Source organism: Artibeus jamaicensis, unplaced genomic scaffold (genome assembly GCF_021234435.1).
Source record: "Artibeus jamaicensis isolate MK-2021 breed Jamaican fruit bat unplaced genomic scaffold, CSHL_Jam_final scaffold_369, whole genome shotgun sequence".
Classification (NCBI taxonomy): Eukaryota; Metazoa; Chordata; class Mammalia; order Chiroptera; family Phyllostomidae; genus Artibeus; species Artibeus jamaicensis.
The window spans coordinates 5,429,152-5,444,529 of NW_026522042.1; the positions used below are offsets into that span (position 1 = coordinate 5,429,152).

Sequence of the window (15,378 nt, forward strand, 5' to 3'; positions counted from 1 at the left end):
CTCTCATGAGATCCCTGCTGGGAACTGGCCTGCAACCCAGGCATGTACCCTGACTGGGAATCGAACCACGATCATGTGGTTCACAGGCCCGAGCTCAATCCACTGAGCTACACCAGCCAGGGCTGAATCTTAAATGTTTTAATTACATAGCCTTTTAAAAGCAATTTCATATATACTAACTCATTTAATCCTTACAACTGTATGAGACTACTTTGTTTTAGGAAAACTCAAATCAAGAATGGTAACTCGAAGTGCTCCAAGTTCAGGAAGTTAAGAAGTGAGAGCCGAGATTAGGAGATACCTTTTTACTTGGACCCTGGTAAGGGGGCGCTCTGGACGCAGCCTTCTGTTGAGGACAAACCGGATGCACAGAGAGGCTGGCGCACAGGACCAGGGGCAGAGAACAGTGTCCCATGCTCCAAAACAGCTCCAGTGAAAGAATGAAGTGCCGGCACAGAGCACCCTGGGTAGGAAGAAGCGGGACAAGGATGGGACATAGCACAGCACCTTGCAAGGTCAAGATTTTCAAATTATGCTCCTTCAGTTTAGCTACCATCTGGGACCAATCATCCCCTGGCTTGTAGCTGAGGCATCTGTCAATATAACTGTGCCCTCTGTCTTGAAAGAGAGCAAGGGAAGGAGTAAGAAACAGAGGGAAGGAAGGAAAAGTCATTATTTGTCACATAACTACCGTATGTAACAGCTTATTTTGAATGTTTACAACATTAGCATTGTATAAAACAAGAAGTACATGGTTATAGAAAGTAATTCTTTTGGCTCATTAAAAATGTTTTGAATAAATCTTAATTCTCAACAAGATGAATGACTTTACCAACTAATGACTAATTTGGAAAGATAGCAAACCCAGTTCCCTAGTCTTTGGAATAGAGCAAATAATGTCACGCGAAATATGTTAACATTGCTTCTAAGTGCTAAGAACCTAAGCTGTGTATAATTCACTAGTTATACTACTAATCAATCATCTGTTAACTTGAGAAAGTCACAATTCCTCTGGGACTGAGTTTCCTGTATCTGCAAAATACTGTTTATTTTCTAAGGAGTTTAAATAGGACTCTGAAAATTCTACTTGTCAGGTTAATGAAGACACTTTAAAAAGGAAAAATATTAACAGAACATGTATATGGTCATAAGCCGTTTGAATTATTATCTTCATATCACCTTTAAAATCCCTCGCAATCCCAGGTATTGAACAAGCTCAATCAATCTCGTCAGGTAGTCACATACAAATAAAACTGCTTTAAAATCAACACACTGCAACTAAAATTAAATTTCTCAGCATACATTTTGAATGAAAGGTCTAATCACAGGTTAACACAGATGTATTTTTATTGTGCTTCAGTAGAAGTTAAGCGTTCCCCGAGTCCTGAGTCAAAGGTCTCTTCTCTGTTCCGCCAGCGGCGACTCGCCCTCTTTTGGTCTATTCAGGAGAAAGTGAACTATCTGAAGTAGAACATCATCGTTAAAACCTTTCACGTCACCATCTTCGATGGCTTCATAGAGAGGCATACTTTGTGTCCCCCAACACATATTTTTACGAGTGTTGTCTCGGTCAGCTTGTGTAGTCAGTGCCAAAGTATTTAACTGGTAGCAGAAGAAGGAAAAGTATTTCCCATCTGTGATCACACCCTGAGACACAAAAGGTCGCGTAACATCTGCTTCGCTCCAGAACCCTACAGAAGAAAGTGACAGTGAAATTTACACTGGAATATATTGTACTGAAATAAAACATACACGTGGGAGGGTAGTGAGTACTGCTAAAACTTAGATATTTTACCTACCAACTGCCTAAAGATCACAAAGTTTCCCTATCCATTCTAACCCTATATTCCGTTTCTGTGTCAAAACTTACTTCCGCCACTCCAGTATCCCCAACTCACGATACATCTTTTCAATAACATCTGCCATCAACAGCTCTCACCATGAGCTCACTTCACGTGAGAGTGGCAAGCGGCACCAGGCAGACTGCCCTACATCTGGTGTTAACTATTCATTACTCCCCGACTTCAAATACATCAGTTTCTCCTCAGCAGGAACATCTACCAGGCAATAACCACGAAGGCCATTTCCTTCACCAATCCACATGCACACACAAAACCTTCAGAACAAACACTTTTCTAAGGACTTCAACCATGTCCTTAGACAATTTCTGTGTCTTCCTTTTTTTGAAACCGATGTTTCAGAATCGGTTTTACGAGTTGCTGTCATTTCACTTAGCGAGTCTTACGTGATAAGGTTTCAGGCTGCCTCGCTGGACCACTCAGACTCTCCAGCTGCTCTCAGCCAGGCTGACTGGCTTTACTCTTGTACTCAAAACCCTCCCGCTGGGGCGAGGCAGGCACTTTACTTCCCCAAACTTATTTTGTATCAGCCTCAGTGTATCAGTGGATAATATCCTTAAAACCTGGAATATCATGGAATACTGCGAAGAGGACTCATCTTTCATGAATACACAGTGTCATTTAAGATCTTCAAGAAATACGTCTCACCTATTCCTATCACAGAATGCAAGCCAACAATTGTGAGTACAAGGTTAAAGCACATCCCTAAAGGAAAAAGGGGAGCTCGCCCATAAATAAACCTGTGTTAAAATTCCTCCCGGGCACTTACACGGGATCAAACTAGTGACAGACTGTATCACTTCAGGTTTTGTGACAAAATCCAACTGTCCACAATGGACTCTAAAGGCCCTGAGACACAGCCTCTGGCTTCCTCTCTTCCTTCGTTAGCCTTCCCGGTCCTTCAGGACGGTAAGTCCGGTCCTGCCTCGGTGGCTGACTTGCCATTCCTTGTTCCTGGAGTGTCTTCCCCCAGGTTCCCACTTAGGCAGCAGCCCATCACCATTCAGGAGCCCATTCAAATGTCACCTTTCCAGAGATCTCTTCTGAACTATGTTATAAATTCTGCCCCCCATCTCATCTCCACCTGGATCCCACAAACCATTTGACCCCTTTCCTAGTAATTTTCTTCCTGGTATCACCACTACCTATAAACATTACCCGCTTATTATCCTCTACTCTTCTCGCTAGACTGTAAGCTCCAGAAGAGTGGGATCCGCTTATCTCATTCAGCCTTCATCTCCAAGGCCAACAGTGCTCGGTACCTAACAAGCACCCGCTGTTTGCTGAATGAATAAATAACCTGCTAGCACACATCCCAGGAATGGCCATCAAGGAAATTGCAAAGAGCTGTGACTTAATCTACTCTTTAACCCACCGAAGCATTTGCTTTTCCAGCTTCAGAAAGTGGCTGTCGTCTCAGAGCTGATTCAGTTGGCTGTAGCCTCTGAAACGCTTGAGGACACCATCAGAAAAAAGTACATTCCCATAAAAGTGGTCAACGTAAAAGATCAAATGACTACCTAAGTGCTACTTGCCAACTGCCGATGTAAAACACTTATTCGTGGATTTTAAAACAGCTACATTTTGTGGTAATGCAAGTTTTCAAAACATTAAGATCCAATCCACATTTTAACCAAGGAAATGATACTAAATTTTTTAAATGTCATATCTTCCAAGAATAAGAACATCATAGCTTTACCTTGATACATAGCCTGAGCTCCGGTCCAAGCAAAAAGGCTTGCAATAGCGTTAGCTCTAAACACAACTTCTATCTGATCGGCACAGTTCTGCTTCAAGAGTCTTTCCCGATTCAATTTGTCGGGTAACAGGTGAAACTGGGTGTGACCGTAACAACATGGATCTGCTGTCTTTGACCCTGAAGAGCAAAATAAAAACAGTTCACGTGAAATGACACGCAGCTCACCCGGGGCACCTGTCCCCCGTATCCAGTCCAAAGCCCCCTCTGTCCTCTGCATACCAGTTGTCACAATACACCAATGGGAAGGCTACTTTATTTGTTGACTGTATTGATTAGAATAAAGTTACATTTCACACTAAAGCACAATGTTAGCTGTCATCATGCCCTTCACTGTGACACAGGATAAGTCAAAAGAATACATGTAAAGTGGATTTAAAATTCCTTATGATTTCAGTTTTTTCCAAACTCGTCAGTCATCATAAAGACCTTGGTTATTTTCCTTGTCATATTCTCCAAAGGATACAAACATTTCATGACTTTAAAAACTTACTTTAGTATTTTAATAATTATATAATTTCTTCCCAATTAAATTTAATGGACTTTTCTACCATATTTATTTCTTTATTTTTTTTATCCTCACCCGAGGACACGTCTATTGATTTTCTGAGAGAAGGGAAGGCAGGGAGAAAAAGAGGAAAGGAATCATCAATAGGCTGCCTTGCGGCCATGCCCTGGCCGGGGACTGAACCTGAACCCAGGCATGTGCCCTGACCGGAAGCGAACTCACGACCTTTTTGGTTTGCAGGATGATGCCCACCCAGCTGAGCCACCGCCCAGGGCTATACTACATTTCTGAGTAAAGAAAGTAAGGGCCAGTATTTAACAAAATGCTGACATGCCTGACTTCACCGGTAAAGTCAAGAGTCCCCCATCATTCACTCTCCAAGGCCACAGTGACTGAGAAGCGGCTGATAGAACAGGGCTGGAGGACTACTTTGAGCTGCTTTTTAAGAATGTCCCACAAGTCAGAGAGAATTTGCAGACGAAGGAAAACCAGCAGAAGAACACACTGCATGAGGACAGGCACTGGGCCTCCTACTGTTTACATCCCTGACGGCACCACGCCGTGCAAGGCAAATGGGAGACTTTCCTAAAAAGCCAATCGCTGTGTCTCAAGTCCAGTTCTGTGCTTTGTATTTTTGAACAAACCTCAAACTATTGTACTTTTTCTACAGAATATATCAACAAAGTTTAACAAGTATAATTATTTTTTAAAGTTAAATACTGCTAGTTCAGTAGAACCAAGTAGAGCCAAAATTTTAAATGGTAAGCTGAAAGAATATTTTCTTTCCAATTTTCAGGCACGTTGCCACCATCTCAGACTATGACTTATATTGCTCATGAGCTTGTAAACCTTTGGTCAAGAGGAACTAATTACGCAAATGCCCGCAAGGCACCTGAGACACGTGTACGGCACAATACATCAAGAGAGAAACTTACCAATAAATATGGTATTTTCATATTGTCGTTTGAACAACGGGAGTTTGTCTGGCTTACAATTCATGACAGGGATTTCTATAGGTACAGAATAATCCAGCGGCACAAACTTAAAGAAAAAGTAGTAAGTGAATGAACAGCAGCACTAGTATATTATTTTACTCACATTCTTAATAGATTTAAAAATCTTAAATTGAGATGTCTTTGTAAAATGATAACACTACCACATAATGATGGGCGCAATCCAGCCAGCAACCAGTTTTCACAAATAAAGTTTCATCAGATACCACCATGCACATTCATTTACACAGGGTGCAAAGCTATAAAAGCTGACATGAATAGTCACAACTGAGACTTACAGCCCTCAAAGCCTAAGATACCTGCTATCTAAATTTTTACAGAAAAAAAAAAAGAGCCAATCTGACATGGACACACAACCTAAAATATACTTGTTTTCACCAAAGGAACTGTAAATACATAAAAGAACCAGCCTATAAGTGTAATAAATGTCTTAATTTGTGATTAGGTGGTATAGGTACTACAAATTACAATACAGTGATAAACTATTATCGGCTTTTTCTATTTTTAATATTAACAAAAATTTGTATGCTCCTGAAAACTGATGCCTTGACCTCACTGAAAATGATTATTTGACCTTTGGGGAACTCTTATATCATGCAGGTTAAAAAGCTGAAGAAGAATTTCAGACAAGATGTACTTGAATGAAACTCAAAAGGCAAGGACTCCATTCAAGTTTTTCTTTTGCTGAATCCTTTACCCAGCCTGCTCATGACAGTTCCCCATCAGACAGCAAAGGCACACACGTGATAAATCCTTACCTCTGGGAGCTGCCTGGACATTCGAATCTGGTTGTGTGGGGTGTCATTTATTTGGTATCTCAAGGCATCGACTCGGCCTTTCCGATGACCATGACGAATAATTTCTTCACCACGCCACCAGTAGAAGTGAACTGGACGTTTACAATCTATCATAAGATATTCAAAACGTTATTGCTTAGATCAACTTGGTTATTGGAACACCAAACTCAGCTATATAGAACTCAAAATGATTGTGCTAATTAAAAATGTCAACAGTACTCTCTGATGTAAGATAGTGTGGGTTATGTTGGGTTATGTGACAATTTAACTTACGTGACCAGGACTTAAATATTTATTGTCCACTTGTGGCACCACTGCACTATACGCTGTAACCAAAGCCTCTTCTCAATCACAACAGGAATATCACAGAACTAAGAAGTTCAGTAGGAGTCAGAATGGCCCTATGAATGGCTGACTAAATCTTCACAGTAACTGTGAAAGGGGTGTATGGTTGTCATCGTCTCCATTTTACAGAGAAACTTGAGTTGTGAGAAGGTTAAGTTTCCTAGGCCATCAATCAGAAGTCAAAGCCCAAGACGCTTCCCTCCAGACCACGTTCCAATGACAGGGAAGTACAGGCACACCACAGGACTCAGAGGACTCAGAGGAGCACACATCTCCCGTGGTAACAATGTTCAATAGACACTTGTGCCTACTGGGTGGCAGACATTAAGTGATGAACAGTCAGAAACACTAATTATTAAAGCTGTCCCGTCTGTTAGTTCTTCTTCATGTCTGCACTAAACAGACATTGCTGTTTACTGGTAATCCTGAATGGCTGGGCTGGAATCCTGACAGCCAGAGCCACTGGCTATAGGCTCTTTTGAGTAAGTACATCTTACGTTTCTGTACCTCAAGTTTTGTCTCGTTTCTTTTGCAAAACAATGCCATCTACTATAAAGTTTTTGTGAGGATTAATTAGTTGGCACGTATAAAATTTAGAACGGGGCCAAGCACACAGTAGGCACTGAATAAACATTAGGTATTTTAATCAATGTCACCTTTAATGTTCATAACTCAAAGTACTCTTCCCGTAACTCTCATCCTGAAAATGAAAAAGGTTAGTCTGAAAGAGGTTCACACATTGACATATGGCCACGTAAATTCTGGTGGAAGAGCCAAAAGGCAGCCCAGGTCTCTCCCTCTCTCTAGGAGACCCAAGTCTGAACCAACGCTGCTCTCCATTCCGCAGGACTATCACCAGCATCAAGGGCTGGAATCCTGCAGACCCGAAGCTCCTAGCCTAGGGCTGGACAGTTAGGTGGCAGGACCCAGTCTCCACACTCCCTCCGATAAGTCCAAACACTAGGAAAAAAACTGACAACAAAATGAAGAGGGGACACACCACAGATGCAGAAGGTCCCTGCCACTCACACGTGCCCCGCCCCCCGCGGCAAGCCCGGAGCTCACCGAGGGCGGCGGCGGCCAGAACCGGGTTGTGCGTGCTGAGCAAGCCCACGAGGGTGGTAACCAGCTGGTCCAGGAAGGGCGAGGCGAGGGCCTCCCGCTCCCCGCAGAGAGGCGCGCGCCCCTTGCGCCGCAGGTAGAAGTACTCCTGCAGGAGGCAGTCGCACGCGGCGGCGCGCAGAGTCGCCAGGTCCGGGACCCGCGCGGGCATAGCGGGCGCCGGCGGCAGGCCCGACAGGAACACGGTCTTGGTGAAGCCCTGGTACCAGCGGTCGGCGTTCAGCGCGAAGGTCTGAGGGTAAACCACGTACTTCATGAACTGCATCTTGGTGAGGATTCGTATCTTCTCGTCCGCGGACTGAGCCGCGTGCACCTTTGCCTGCCACCGCTCCACTCTCCGCTGTCGTGCCGCCTTGCTTTTGGCAGTCAGGGAGGCCACAATCGGCGGGTAGCGCGCGACAGGGGCCACCGCGACGTCTGCAACAGTAACATCTGGAGCCCCGACAGCGGCCGCGGGTGCGGCTGCGCCCGCGCTATGCAGTGACCGTCCTGGACCGCGGGACAGGAGCCGCCACCACTTGGACGCCGCCATCTTTACCCCCGGTCGCGGGCCGGAGGTAGTTTTCTTCAATTCTTCCGGCGGAAAGACCAATCGGAAAGCGGAATATCAGCGGGTCGTCGGAAGGCTGGCTCTCAGTGGACTTGAGAAACCTGCGTCATCCCTGTTTTAGCCAATCGCATCGCTTCTGCAACTGAGTTGCTTTTGGGTTGGAGCGTCGTGCGCCTCTAGGTTTTCTGCAGGTTGGTTCGTGGGAATGAAACTTTTAAACAAGAATCTGCTGCCTCGGTTGTTTCTCGGACCCTGTTGGCTTCTTGCCAAAAGTCATTTGGGGGACATTCTGCGCAGAAACTTTTAGCGCTTGGCCAGCTTTCCTGGTTTTATTGGTGTGTGGCTTCTTGTGTGAGGCACGTCATTTCTTCAACGTTTTAGTTCTTGGGATTGAAAGTACTGTCCAACTGTCCAAACCCTGGTTGGTGTGGCTCAGTGGATTGAGTGCTGTCCTTCTTACGGGTTGCAGCTGGTGCTTCCCAGTCAGGGCACATGCCTGGGTTGGGAGCCAGGTCCCCAGTTGGGGGCGCGCAAGAGGCAACCACACTTGGTGTTTCTCACCCTTGCCTCCCTCCCTTACCCTGTCTCTAGAAATAAAATCTTTAAGAAAGAAAAAGTACTGTTCTAGCGTGAGTTTTGATGATATGTGCTTATTTTTTAAAATGAAGGCATCGCTCATGATCACTGCGAATTTGGAAAATAATTGCACGTAGCTCTACTAATCGATGCATAATTTGTTTAAATGATAAGATGTATAAAAAGAGGGGTAAACTTGGATTTAACTGAAGAAAGGAAGTAATGAAAGAATTGTGTTTAAATTTTGCTGTTAAAGTCCATTTTTATTTCAACATGAGTTAATGTCTACTAATCTGTGAGCAACTGTTGATCAATACCTGTGCAGCAATTCTTGAAAGTTATATATTTATGAATATTATATTTGTGTATATTTTAATGATTGACATTTTGGTGCCTTACTGGATGGTGTTATTTTTGGTTAAAAAGATTTAATCCAGAAGAAAAACACGGGAAAAAAATCTACTCCCAACCTCTGGTTGCCAGGACCCTCTGTGCTGATCATAACTCTGCTCTCTGAATAAGAAAACAGGAATTTCCCGCGACTCCGTCAGCCAGCGCTGGCCGCCTGTAAGGGATGACCACTTCTCTTTAAGAGCTTCCCTGTGAAACTAAAATACCAAATCCTGAAGTTTTCTCATTGCTTTTTCCTAGGATTGAAATTCTGTGAGAAGTTCCGTGCTTCTTCAGTCTCTGGAAATTCCGATCAAAATGCAAATGTCTCTAGAATTGAAGTGCAAACATCTCTCAAATAGAAGTAGCTTTACCCCCAATTACTGGAATTAGTAATGGCTATTTGTTTTAAAGATCGTTACAAAAATTACTGAAAACTATCTTAAATCATAAATAAAAATTATAGAAACTTCTGCCAGTTTTTTGACATAGTACCAAGCTCTGTAATTGAATTTATAGGTGTTTTTTATTTGTTTTTGCATAAACCACATCCATACTATATCATTTATGATTTCTTCCGTTTTTGCTTTATTTAATGTGGAGCTAGAACGTGCATTTAGAAAGCAGCTTGACTACACACCCTGCCTTGTCCTTTATGTGTCCTTTTCCTCCTTCCCCAGGTCTAACTACTCTTTCAGCTGCATCTGAATAAACAGTACTGTTCTGGGGCAACTCATACTTACCAGTCTCTTAATTTTTTAAAGCTTAGTTTCCATTACTTTAAAGCTTAATTTTCTCTTTTTCATACTTATCCTTTATCATGTGAAGCAAGTTAAATACCTACAATAGTAAATAAAACCGGTATGAACAGGCCTGGGAGCAAATTGATAAGCACATCGCAACGCTAGGAACCAGTGCTTGGAGTTCCGAGTGATGCTGTAGGCCTTACAGAATAAGTGTGAGTTGATCTTACACTTAAGTGGAGGGAATTTCTGAAAGATTCTTTAAATACTTGTCTATTAAGAGTAGAGATGAGCCTTGCAAGATTCCAGGAAATATGTCCTGCTGGTTTGGGGGAAGAGAGATCAGTACTGTGAAGTATATTGGAGTCAGGTTGGTTATATTTCCAGAGCCACCACTTCAATCAGTTATGTGACTTTGATGAGGTTTTTTAAACCCTGCAAGCCTCACTCTCTTTATCTGTAATAGGGAAATTACTATTATCTGTTCTGATTTCTCAAAGGGTCACTATAAGGTCAAAATGGAGTAAAATGCACTTTAAGCATAATGTATTTGTTAATGTTTTTATAAGGAAGAGGAGGAGGTACATTATTACCACTGGAAACCAATTAGTTTCCATGATATAGCAATTTCATTTTCAAAATACGTACTTTTGGAAAAGTATGTAAAGTTTAATTTGTATCACTACCCATTCAACATTTGGCTCCTGTCTTGAACTGTTGTTATTAAGTGAATCATGAGGAATTCACCAACTGCCAGAATTTCACTAATTATTATTTGTACTACTATGTTCATTTATGTTCTCATCAAAGATCTGTGGCATGTTTACTGTATATTCAATGTCAGGCAAAGAAATAAATGAATGTGACTTATTCCTATCCCTATCCTTGAAATGGTCCTATAACTCAGTCCTGGTTAATGAAGGCTGAAGGGGAGTTTTCTCTGGGTCTTCAGGAAAAGTTGGGGTTTTTTGTTTTTAAGTAAAAGGAGACACCAACTTCCCCAGAAGTTATAGCTATTTTGTCTCTGTATGATGCTTGAAATTGCATCATGCCATGATACTTATGACCATGACTGGACACATCACAGAAACGCTCAGGGTGATGGGATGGAAAGATGGCTCTGATTCCTTGATATTTTCATGCTGTTGAGTTAAACAACATGTAATAAAGGGTTGATTGCCAGGCTTGGAGTGTTCAAACCCTGAGTACCCCTAAAAAAAAACGGACTGGGTCTGGGGGTACCTAGGGCACAAGCTGTAAGCTCGTGGAATAGCCTGCTCGAGAAATGTGTTTCTGTATCTGGGGTGTTGGCCCATGCAATATCGGCTTGACCTCTGGGGAGGCTAGAAATGGAGTAACTAAGGTCAGTCAAGTGGATACTCTGTGCCTCTGTGACTGACCTCCAATTACAGTCCTGGACATCGAGGCTCAGGGAAGCCTCCATGGTTACAACACTTCATCACACATTGCCGGGAGAACTAAGCGTCACCCTACAGCTGTGCTGGGAGTGGACAACAGAAAGCTTGCTCCTGTTTTCTCCTGGACTCTGCTGTATGTACTCTTCCCTTTACAGATAGTAATCCCTATCCTTTTACTATTAAAAAAAAAATACAACCATGAGTCTAAACAGTTTTTTTCAGTTATCTGAGTCTTGGGACGCCCAAGACTACCATCCTGGAAACATTCACCCCCACATTACTTATCTCGGGTGGGGGCAGGGAGACGCCACAGACATTTCAAACTGTCAACATGACTTTCTATCGGGCCAACTCCAATGTCTCCTCACATGAACTACGACTAAGTTACAGCCCCTACTCTGTGGTTACTACCATTGAAAGGCAGAGTCAACACTTAACACTTACCTCATTCAGTGGCATCTCATTCAAGTCGGATAACTACCTTTTTGAGATCTTTTTCAGGTCCTGATTCTGTTCCCAGGATTTTTGCTATTATTCCTTCCTCACTATTTGCCAAAGTGCATGAGATGTCACCATTCCTGGTCACACTGCCACACATCCCCCATGATGTACATTGTCTTGTCCAAAGCTCGCTCCCCAGCACTGGGGTAGACGGATAAAGATGTACGCATATACAATGGAATGCTATTCGGCCATAAAGAAGGAATGAAATCTGACCATTTGTGACACATGGAGGGACCCAGAGGGTATTATGCTAAGTGAAATAAGTCAGAGAAAGACAAATACCATATGATTCTACTTAGGTGTGGGATCTAAAGAACAAACAAAACAGAAACATACTCAGGTACAGAGGTTGCCAGCTGGGAGACTGGGTGGAAAGGGTGAAGGGGTTGAGACGTACAAAGTGGTAGTTCCACAACAGTCATGGGGGTGTAAAGTACAGCATAGGGAATACAGCCCACACTGTTGTAATAACTGTATGCTGCTAGGGGGTACTGGACTTATGGGGGGTCACCTCGTAAATTATATGAATGTCTAGCCACTCTCCTGCACACCTGAACATAATATAAAATAACACTGAATGCCAACTGTGGCTGAAAGATTTAAAGAGTCTGAAAAAAAATAAGAAAAAAAGGAATACATATTTCTGTAGTAAATGAACAAGAAGAGACTTTTATCTCCAGGCGAATTCTTTTTAAACACATACATAAACCCTAATAATAATAATAACATGATTAGCCTTCAACATTCATGTGACATACATATTAACTCTTGACTACAAGCAGCTAGAATACCTGCACACAGAACATATTTGAGACTTATTTTGGGTGGTGAGGTAAGGAAGATGGAGGTCATTGGATGTGTGAGAGACAGTCCACAGGGGAAAGTCTGGCTGGAGAACACAGTAGAAATGCTCATTTTTGTTGGGGGAGTGGGGGTGGCTGAATGGCTGCGCTGCACCGCTGGGCAGAGCCGAGGAGAAGAGAGCAGTCGGCCCGCCCACTGGACCAGGAGTCAGCGGGTATTTCCCTCACCTCACGTGCAAAACTTAAGGGGTGCCAAAAATTCAGCAGTCAACGTAAGTGATATTTTAAATGAAACATCCTAGAAGTCAATATTAATGCAAGAAAGTCCATGATGAACAAAGGTCAAAGTTAAAGACAGGGTCAGCAGAAACACAGATCTACTCACAACCTACTCACAGTTCAGAGGTGAGCCTTCTGAACCCCCCTTGCCTGTCTCCTGCCTCAGGAGCCATGCACAGGATTCTTCCTTAAACAAGACTGGTAAGTTTCTCCCCGTCCTGTTTTCTCTCTGCGCATTGCCCTGGTCCTTTCTCCTCAACAAGGACTTTTTAGGGGGGTGCCAATGAGTTTGAATATATCTCTTAGATATAAAACCAGATTTTGATATGGCTTAGTCTCCTGCCAAACTGACCATACTCCAAACATGGGGCTATATGTTTTCTTATTTCTGTCACTGAAGTATGAACATGTCTGTGATATGAATTATCTGGAATTCAAACACATATTTCAAATGTTCCTTCAACTTCCACAACCCAGCCTTCCGTAACCCATGCGCATGGCGTTGATCTGTTATATTCAGAACATATGTCTGCATTTGAAGTTGCAAATGTTGTTTGCAAGTGAAGTCCTCACCCCAGTTTTATGAAAACATGTCTGAAATGTGACATAGAAGAAAAACAACAATTTTCCTCTTATTATTCCCTAGATTTCCTTAAAATTCACACCAATGTTACTTTTTCCTCAAATAACTCTAGTTAAAATAGCCTCAAATGACTTATATATAGGCATCAAAGTATGGTACTCACAATGAGAAAATAAATTGTTACCACCTTTCTGGAGAGTACTTTGGTGAGAGAGTTCAGCCTTCTAAAATGCCCATTATTTCTATCGCTGAGGTAGTAGCTCAGGTTCAGTCAGAGAAAGTGACTGAACATAATTTTCAAAATTAAAAAATATGTATACAACTTGTAACTCTGACAATGGGTCCATTGCGACCCTCTCTCTCAGCAGAAAAGTTTAGTTTTGGCCAGGTCAAGGAGACAGGCTCACCTTTCCGGGCACTGTCACTCCACCCTGCTCCCCCAGTGGGTCTAAGTCCCCTTGTCTCACCAGCAATGTTTAAAGATCCCAGGACTGTTGCCTGCATGGGGGACAGTCCTCCTTCTCAGAACTTGTCTGTGACTTCATTCACAGAGCTTCCTGGTCCTCTTTCAAGACCAATTTTCCAAAACAAAAACACACTCATAGCAACAGAGACCAAAAGGGATGGTTATCAGAATGGAGGGGCCGGAAGGATGGGTAGGAAAGGTGCAGGGGAACAGAGTCAATACTAAAGTGATGGTCTTGCACGGCGGCAGATGATTGGCAGAATAAGTGGGGGGATCACATGGTAAGGCACAGAGGTGTCAAATCGCTGTATCATATACCTGAAACTAATATAACCAATATAAGATTGTATAACAAATATTTTTCTTAATTTTTAAAGTTTTGAAAATTTTCTAACAGGAACACAGAGTACACTGTGTTAGAGTAGCTTAGACTCCTACTCCAGAGTCTAACCATGTGCACATGCAAGTTCAAATTTGGAGAAGATAAGAGCAAATTCAGTGCGGGGCACTGGAAGAAACGGTCAGATACCTGAAGAGATGTGAAGATCGATAGAGGCCATTCGGAATCAGAACAGCAAACGTGGAAGAAGCTCACTGCTAGTTTAGGCGCAGCTTCAGTGGCCTACAACTTGAACTGACAAAACAAAACAACTGCGGAGAGGCTCCCCAGGGAAGCCAGGTGGCAGGAAGAGGACCCAGGTAAAAGGCCCGGCATCACACCCAGGCCGGTCTGTTCTACACAGATGGGAAACTAAAGAGAATCTTAGACTCATGCCCAAGACATATATTTCTGTACTAGAGAGAAAGTGATGATGTCCTTGACATAGAAGCTTCTTTATTTATAGCTTTATCTCCCTGACTCCCTGGGCCCAGCAACCAGGACTGGACTGTTTCTATGGTCATCAGATCATATAAGTCTTTGATGTGAGCTGAAGAGTTTGAGGTTAGCCTTTGTATTGTAATGACTGTGTCTCTGGAGCCTTGTATATCATGTAAATGTTTCATATGATCCTTCAGGGGACAGGTAACCAAGGTGAAATTATGAGCACAGACATTAGGTGTATGAGAAAGGTGACTGATAGCAGCAAAGAATATATATGACCGGTCAGAGTGGAGGTAAGGAAAGCGTTTATAAAGCTACTGCAATTGTCAAGAGAAAACGATGAGAGTCTGCACCAGGTTGGCTGAAGTGGTGGTGGAGAGGTGACCTACAGGAGACACATTTGGAATTTATAATTATCTCAATTTGTATGTAGGGAGTAAAGGAAAGTGAGAGATATTCTACTAAAATCCCAAGGGAAACAAGGTGGATGGTGAAATCATTTCCCAGAAGTGTGTTTTGATGGAGGAAGATGATAAGTCCAGTTTTGGACAACCTGTTACAAACTTTTAGATACATGCCAGTGTATGGGGTGGGAACCAACAAACAGGTGGAAGGTTGAAACCACGGGCACACCTGAGGCCGCCTGGAGGCGTGACTGAGAATACACAGGGAGCCACGCGGACCCCGATGGACAGCAGTGTTTCAGGGGTTGGCAGACGAACTTGGCCAAAGGGAAGGAGGAGGAACGTCTTCAGAGGTGGGGAGAAGGCCAGGAGAGAGTCGTTTTATGAAAATCGCACTAGAGAATCTCTAGTAGCGTTGAATCCTGAAGACAACTTAAAT

At 42.9% G+C, this 15,378-nt stretch overlaps 1 protein-coding gene and 1 long non-coding RNA gene across 2 annotated transcripts; one reads left to right on the forward strand and one right to left on the reverse strand.

Moving 5' to 3' along the window:
* Window positions 1-1,324: 1,324 nt before the first annotated feature.
* On the reverse strand, window positions 1,325-7,957 carry MRPS30 (mitochondrial ribosomal protein S30). The gene is made up of 5 exons (XM_037145107.2): window positions 7,344-7,957; window positions 5,895-6,040; window positions 5,059-5,164; window positions 3,559-3,735; window positions 1,325-1,691 (listed from the first exon to the last, which is right to left on the reverse strand). Exons 1-5 carry the CDS (start codon window positions 7,930-7,932, stop codon window positions 1,390-1,392), a joined length of 1,320 nt encoding a protein of 439 aa, XP_037001002.2. The 5' UTR covers window positions 7,933-7,957; the 3' UTR covers window positions 1,325-1,389.
* Window positions 7,943-9,475, forward strand: LOC119049156 (uncharacterized). Its single transcript, XR_008390126.1, has 2 exons — window positions 7,943-9,093; window positions 9,178-9,475. It is a non-coding gene; the product is annotated as an uncharacterized LOC119049156 (long non-coding RNA).
* Window positions 9,476-15,378: the final 5,903 nt, after the last annotated feature.

What these genes read in the sequence shown, in the direction of transcription:
- MRPS30 (XM_037145107.2), bottom strand. Translation starts at nt 7,932, where the DNA reads ATGGCGGCGTCCAAGTGGTGGCGGCTCCTGTCCCGCGGTCCAGGACGG. An exon ending in TCTGGCCGCCGCCGCCCTCG is followed by an intron (nt 6,041 to 7,343) that starts GTGAGCTCCGGG and finishes ATCTTATGATAG; the next exon opens with ATTGTAAACGTCCAGTTCAC. An exon ending in AGCTCAGGCTATGTATCAAG is followed by an intron (nt 1,692 to 3,558) that starts GTAAAGCTATGA and finishes TTTCTTCTGTAG; the next exon opens with GGTTCTGGAGCGAAGCAGAT.